The following is an 8168-nucleotide window of genomic DNA, read 5'->3' as shown; positions in this document are numbered from 1 at the left end:
TATTATTCTTATTTACTTGCATGGATATAATCTTATTATAAGTCCATCCATGCAGGTTGTATTTTATTTTCTTTAAATTCACGAAATGATTGGTGTACTGTAGGCTTTAAATATCACTCGCTGTTTGCAACCCATCCAAAAATGATATATAGTTTGAAATCTATATACAATAAAAAAGATTCTCTCTCTTTTGCATTTAGGCTATAATGTTTTTTTTTTTTAAACTGTACCCCGTGGTTTTATTCAAAAAAAAAAAAAAAAACTCTTTATCTCAAACTGCAAAGCCAAACAAATTAAACGCCTTAATTTGATTAACATGTGACTGAAATATTAAAAAAAAAAAATCGAAAAAATAATCTGAAGCATGTAATAGTCGCCATAAGTTTTCTCACACTATAATATTGCTCTTAATCCTAGCTAAGAGGTTATTGATTTCAAAGGTAAGATGTAGGTTCCTCTAATTTGATTGCCCCATGATCGAGTAAAATCAATTTTGAATGAATCTCAACATGTTGGGCACGTAATAACATGATCAAAGTATCTGTGCTTTTGAGAATATGATTTATTCTTGTTGAGGAATAAATCATACATTGCCTATGAACAAGGTTTTGAGCATATTTTATGAGATGAGTTAGGCTAATTATGAATTTTTCATAATATTAAAGCTTGCCACAGGACGAATGGAGGCCCACACTACTTATCCCATGCTAAGGACTAGAAAATATATTAACATGCAAGTAAGGAGAGTAGTGAGAAATAAATTATATATTGCCTGTGGATAAGGTCTTGGGCATGTCTATAAAGTTGAAACAAATCTATCTCTTTGAACTGATTTTATTAAATGAATTAGGCCCATAAATTTCTTCAATTCTCAACAAAATCCATGATATAGTAACACAGTAAAAAACTAGCAGCAACTGATAAGGTTAAGAAAATTATATAGAGTTTATGCAAGTAAACGATGAAATATTGGGCCCACGGTGATACGTACTTTTTTTTTTTTTTTGGATGAATTTGGGTACGTACTTGGACGGTAAAACGATGTTTAATGCGCATCCAGTTTAAATAGTCAATAAAATACTAACAAAATTTGGGTACGTAATGTTGCACCAAGACTCACGACGTATCACGTCCGTAGTTTTCTTTAGTTTTCTTTCGCTAAAGCCCACAACATTATTAATCTTTATACAACGGTAAATATCTGAGTGTTTTGAAGTCAGTCCCGTGTTTTGAAGTCAACGCCAATGACTCTAGTCTTTACGTTAAGGATGTTGCTAAGTCCACGGAAGATTTCTACATGACAAGCCACTTTTCCTTGGGTTTTAGGAGTCTGCTAGCTCAACAGAAGAATCTTCTACCGATCAGTTTTTTTTTTTTTTTTATAACTTTTTCTTTCACCATTTTTCAAAGTTTTAGATATTTTTTTAAAATAAAAAAATTATATATTTATACAAAAACACTTACTTAATTATTAAGAAAAAAATAAAAATAAAAATAAAAACAGTTTTCGGTAAAAAATTTAGGTAGAAACTCTACGTGGTCTTAGTGATTGAGTGCACCTGGCAGCCGGCCTTGGTGTAAATATATGTTTTCCACCCACCAATCACAAAATGACACGTAATGATTTCTTTAAAAATAAAATACAACTTAGATGTAGGGGATCTTTTACACTTCAATTAATGCTTTCCTCGGGACTTATATTTTCTAATGTTCTCTCTCAAACTTTTACACTTTTTTTTTCTCTCTCCACCTTTTATCTTTCTTTATACCTGTTTCACCCACCCCCACCCTCCCCCACCCTTCCCAAATATCTCTATCTCCCTCATTCAGATAAACTGAAGTCCCTTTCTTAGACTTAATTTACTCGTGTCACACTTGTTGTCGCTCTCCTCAGACATATTCCTTACATGCTATTGTTCTCTTTAGATCAAACTGAGGTATTTTTAACGTGTTGAAATTTTTTATGTGCTCCAGTACTTTTTTTTTTTTTTTTTTTTGCTTTAAGCTTTCTTTTTCTACTCTGATAAGTATTGCAAAATAATAGATTTAGTTTGTAGCATTAAGCTATCTCACAAAACAGTTTGTCAAGTTTAAAAAAAAAGTTTTTTTTTGTTTTTTTTTTTATGATTAACCCTTTTTTTAAAAAAAAAGACAAAAAAAAATAAAAATAAAAATGTCTTAGTAAATAATATGTAGCATAGCACTGTGACAAAAAAATTTGTTTTTATATATTTGAAAATGACTTTTTTGGATTGTTGTTGAAGCCATATCCACTAACATGAAGAAAAATGATTTTTTTTTTTATTACAAATTACCGATCTGCAACATAACGGCTTACCAAAAATTTAATAAAACTCAAACAGTAAAGAACATGATCCCAAACTAGATACTTTTTAGATTACCTGCATAATTGAATAAAATATGTTTAAGTTGAAAAAGTGCATTATGATAATAATGTTTAGATTACTTTTTAAGGTATAGAACCACCAAAATTTTTCCTTGTTTGTTTCCTCTATGATAATGATTGCAACTAAAAACTATGTTCCCAATAGTGCAACCAGTAGTGCAACCTTATTTTAATTAATGATGTTTATAGCTAATCTTATTTTTGGGTACAATTCCATTAAATTATTAACTATTGTGCATGAGATTTTTGTTCTCTAAATGACACATTTTTCAGGATATTAGGTGGAGTAAAAATTTGAAAGATGAGTATTTCTAGGGATAATGTTGAGATATTTGATTCTGCAAATTTTAGTGCCAATGAAGTTGAAATAATTGAAGATTTGGATGTTGAGGTTGAAGAAGAGAAGAGCTTGCCCAATGAACCAAATACTGGGTCATCTTCATATGTGGAGCCGTATGTGGGGCTACAATTTGACGATGTAGAAGATGCACATACTTGCTATAAAGCCTTCTCTAGACGAACTGGTTTTAGCATTCGAACAAACCATACTCGATTGGCAAAGGAAGATAGATCACTAATTGGGGTAGAATATGTTTGTTCAAGGGAAGGGTTTCGTCGCTGGAATTTGAAATCGAAAAATAGAGTAAGACCTGAGACTGTAGAAACAAAGATTGGGTGTAAAGCAATGATGACAATAAGGAAGGATGGAGAAAAATGTGTTGTGTCCAAGTTTGTATTTCAGCATAATCATGAGCTGCTGACACCTAGGAGTACAAGTTTTCTTTGTGGGCATAGACGGGTAACACCAGTGCAAAAAAAAATTAATAGACACACTAAACGAGTCGGGGATACCAACACCGAAAATAATGTTCATCTTGAGTAAGGAGTTTGGTGGTGACTATAATATTGGTTGCATTAATAAAGACATTCAAAATTATCTGGGTAATCGAAGGAGACAGTTTCTGGGAGAGGGAGATGCACAAAGCCTATACACTTCCTTTTTGGAAAACGAACGTAATAATCCAGGCTTTGTGTATTCGATCCAAGTTGATGAAAATGGATCGATGGGAAACTACTTTTGGGCAGATGCCAGATCACGGGCTGCATATCAGTATTTTGGGGACGTTGTGACTTTTGATATCACTTACCTCACCAATCGCTACAAGATGCCTTTTGTTCCATTTACTAGAGTTAATCATCACCATCAATCTGTGATGTTTGAATGTGCCTTACTCATAAATGAGACAGTGGAGTCTTATACATGGTTGCTGAAAACATGGCTAGAGGCAATGCTTGGTCGTACTCCAACAACAATAATCACTGATGATGACAAGGCAATGGCTATGGCTATCGCGGAGGAATTGCCCAATACAACTCACAAATTGTGTTTATTGCATATATTACAAAAAGTTCCTGAACATCTAACTCGTGTCTATAATAAGTATCCACAATTTCAGCAAGATTTTTACCATTGTATTCATGAAACACTCACAATTGAAGAATTTGAGTTTGAATGGACTGAAATATTATTAAAGTACAAACTGGAAGACAATAGTTGGTTGCAGGGCCTTTATGCTAGGAGGGCAAAGTGGGTGCTAGCTTATTTGAGAGGCATATTTTGTGCTGGAATGTCCACAACTCAGTGCAGTGAGAGTATGAACAAGTTTTTTAAAAGCTTTGTTCGTTCAAGTACAATGGTTCATGATTTTGTCCATCAATATGATAAAGCATTGAACGCTTTTTATCTCAGTGAGAAAGAAAAAGATGTGAAGACAAAAACTACAAAACCAATTATGAGAACTTGTTTCAAAGTAAAAGAGGAAGCAGCCAAGATCTATACAAGAAAGTCATTTATTCACTTTCAAGAAGAGCTATTTCAAAGCCAACGATACAAGGCCTCTAAAACACGTGAGGAAGATGGGAGGAAAATATATTTGGTGACACTTGATGGGAAAGAAAGTCCTGCATATGAAGTAACAATTGGAAGGGAGAAGCTCAATGTTTCTTGTACATGTTGTCAATTTGAATTTATTGGATTTTTATGCTGCCACAACCTACATATTTTGGGAAAGAAGTCTATGATGAACATCATACTACAATCATATGTCTTAGAGAGGTGGACAATCAATGCAAAGAGTTGCGTGATACATGGCATATATGGTGATGGGGGGCCAGCGGACACAATCCCAACTGGATTTGTCATGAAACATCATTTGATAAGGCAGTTTTATGAAGTTGCTAAAATGAGATCGCAGTCTATCCAAAGAGATGAGCATGTCTCAAGGGGCATAGAGAATATCCAGCAAAGAACTTCAATTAATAAATGTTGATGATGGGAACGTTGAGGAGGCACAGCCAGTCAATAGGCAAGTACTCTCAAATTTTACCTTACAAAATCCTCCACATATTATGCCTAAAGGAAGGCCCAAATTGTTACGCCAAAAGAACCCAAAGGAAAATGGTCCAAACAAGAAGCGACGATGTAGTATCTATAAACAAGAGGGATATGTTAGAACCAATTGTACATCAAATAGGTACTTAGAATGTGACAATTATGTTTCTAATTAATTATTTAAATCCATATTTTTACTTTATTAAGGAATCTATTTTTTTTTTTTTGTAGGCATATGAGGGAACCAAGCTCAACTATATTTGACATAGATTCACAACCGGACTCTATCTCAACTGCATTTGACATGTTTGAATACTCTGCCATTTGGAATACTTGTATTTCTCATTTTTTATTTATTCCTCTTTTAATATGAACTTCTTTTCTTGTTTGTAGGAATATGCCGGAAACTTATGCAACTGCTTTTGACATGTCTCAAGATCCGATCATGTCACAGGATCAAGACTTTGGTGCTTCGTGGAATTTTCATGCATCACAAAATCATTAATTCATTCATGTCCAAGCTTTGGATGAAATGATTTTGTTGGAGTTGCTTCGTGGATTATGACACATTTTGAGAAGCCATTTTAATATATTTTGAAATGTTTGACATATTTTGGATTGTTGTTAATGATAACTTTTGAGAAGCCATTGCATTTGTTAATGTTCATGCTACTACTTTAAGTTCAACCAAAGTATTCACATGCCTTTTTAAAATGAAAGTAATTGTCACTTTATCATTGTGAAAGTATTCACAGGCTCGTATCTCTATTTATATTATTGTGAAAGTATTCACATGCTCGTATCTCTATTTACACTTTGTTATTTATTTTATTAACAGTTTCTACTATCAAGACCATTTGAAATCATCCTATCAAGAAACTCGATTGCAAGATCGAACTTCCCAAGTCTACACGAGTGATAAATGAAAATCTCAAAGGTTAATGGATTTGGAAGACAATTCCTTTCTTGCATTTCTTCAAGTAGTTGACAAGCTTCATCTGTTTTGTCACTCCTACATAAACTACTAAGTAGGTAGTTGTAAGTGTTGACAATTGGATCACAACCCATTTGCCTCATCTCATCAAGTATTCCCTTGGCTCCTTCGAAATCACATCTATGACACTTCTCCTTAATCAAAATGTTGTAATAACCAGTTTTCCTCTCAGTAATTTCAATCACAAACTTGGCCATTTCAAAGGAACCCAAACTGTTGAGCATTTCAATCAGCGACTGAACCCCGGAGGTTCGACATGACCCGCCGACTTCTTTTATCACCTCTACAGCTCTTCTTATAGAATGCATAATGGAATCCTTGTTTGAAACCAAAACGGGTAAGAATCCAAATGCCATTTTGGTCAGACAAATTTGTTTAAGCTTATAGTGATTCAGAATGCAAAGCATGGCCTTGTAATCATCTAACCACCTGCAATTATCAATAACCAAACTACAAACATCAGAATTACAACGAAGATCAGGCTGCGAACTTCTAATCCAAGCAAAGAAACGCAAGGTGGACACTCTTTCCCAACTCAAAACCCGAAAAATCTCAGTGACTAAAGAAATAGATAAACTCAGATTCATTGAATCCTACTTGAACTCCAAATCATTCTCATCCCTCATAATCACGGGAATCCATTAATACCCATTTTTCCAGATTTTACATTTTCACTCTAAGTCATTGTTTCTATCACAGATGAAACTGAAAACCAACGAAAGCACCTATTACAATAATTTCAAGAGAAATCAACGAAAGGGAGAGAAATCTAAATGTGCGAGAGAAATAGTTTGTGAGGGACAAAAGAGAGAGAGAGTGTGAGTGTGAAATGAATTGTGAAATGAAGAGGGAGAGAGACATGACAGTAACGTGTGAAATAAAGTGTGAAATGAAGACTTCTGCAGAATTGAGAGCAATTCCTCTCATATGCGGATCATGATACTTTACATGAGACTCTTACGTGTCTCTTATTTATTGGTTGGTGCAATTCTAAGTTTTACACCAGTTCCGACTTGAAGCTTTTCTCCTAGTGATTTCCTATCTTTTTATCCCACTTTTCTTATCTTCTTGTACTCATTCAATGCAAGAATGGGCTGGGTCATGACCAATGGTCTGATTCCATGACTTTCGCCCCCTAGCTCAATATATAAAATTTAAGAAATGATACCGACCAATGCTGTATACTTATAAGTTTATTTATTATTTTATTTATAAGATTGGTTTTTTCAGTTTTCTTTCAAAAATTAAATTTTAAATTTCATAATTTTAACATAAGAATAATATTTGACATCTAGAGAAATAATTTTTTTATAAATTTTTCTTATATACATTTTACATTTTTAATAATATTTGCAGTAATAAAGTACATAAGTATTGCACATTCATCTTGAAAAAAGTCATAAATAAATATAAGACTTTCATGAAAAAATTAATTTTTTAATAATGAATCTCACTGTTTTCAAATAAAAAAGATATATAATCTTGAGTGTATCTAATGTTACTCCAACTACCTTCTTAATTAGAGTTCTCTTCAATCCAATAATTGTTGCAGAGATTTCTAAAGCTTTTATCTGTCCAGGTAATGTAGCAAATAAAAAGATTTCGAGCCATGAGAGGTCTGAGCAGCTTTTAGTAAAGAGCTCCTATTGTTTTATTTATTCCCAGGGAAGAGGTTGTAATGCTGAATCTTCAAGTATGAGCAAGCAATAGAGATTGTGGAAGTATTATAGAACATGCAAGTCCCTAACAAGATTAAAGTCTTTGCTTGGCGAGTGTGTAGAGAAGGTTTTCCAACTAAGGAAAATTTGCTAAAGAAAAAGGTTTTAACTGATGGTTTGTGTAGCCTATGCGCATTGTCACAATACAGATATGCATCATGCTTTGCTTAGTTACGTACCCTCACATTATGGAGGAATGGAAATAGTATTTTCCTTTTCTGCCTAGCAACGCTAGCTGAAAAGTTTTTGACATAGCTTTGAAGCTAGTAGAAGACAACAAAGCTGATAAAATGGATTTATTTTTCAATTGAGCTTAGGCCTTCTGGTACAGAAGAAATAAGGTGGAATTTGAAGAAGTGTAGCTAAGATTAAAATCTATGCTTAGTCATGCTATAGGCCTTATGCAGAGTTTTATAGCAGTTAATGTTAAAACTAATATGCAGTTGAGATCTCACTTTAGTTGGCATCCACCTCTTGTTTCAGTGTTAAAGCTAAACATGGATGGGGCTATGTTTGAAGATATGCAGAGAGCATGTGTGGGAGCTATTCTTAGAGATGCAAATGGTAAAGTGCTTATGGCTACAAGTAGGGAAGAAAATGATGTGGAGCATCTAGAAGTGATTGAGCTATTGGCAATTTTTCAAGGATTGTAGCTAT

The 8168-nt window shown here is 33.6% G+C and overlaps 1 protein-coding gene across 1 annotated transcript; it reads left to right on the top strand.

Moving 5' to 3' along the window:
- The first annotated feature begins 2708 nt into the window (after positions 1–2708).
- On the top strand, positions 2709–5304 carry LOC122304487 (protein FAR1-RELATED SEQUENCE 5-like). Its single transcript, XM_043116762.1, has 4 exons — positions 2709–3136; positions 3360–4661; positions 5031–5105; positions 5193–5304. Exons 1-4 carry the CDS (start codon positions 2709–2711, stop codon positions 5302–5304), a joined length of 1917 nt encoding a protein of 638 aa, XP_042972696.1.
- The last annotated feature ends 2864 nt before the right edge of the window (positions 5305–8168 follow it).

The sequence above is a fragment of the Carya illinoinensis genome, chromosome 3 (genome assembly GCF_018687715.1).
Source record: "Carya illinoinensis cultivar Pawnee chromosome 3, C.illinoinensisPawnee_v1, whole genome shotgun sequence".
NCBI classification, from domain to species: Eukaryota; Viridiplantae; Streptophyta; class Magnoliopsida; order Fagales; family Juglandaceae; genus Carya; species Carya illinoinensis.
The sequence above is the reverse complement of the archived record's forward strand: the minus strand, read 5'-3'. Positions and strand labels throughout refer to the sequence as shown.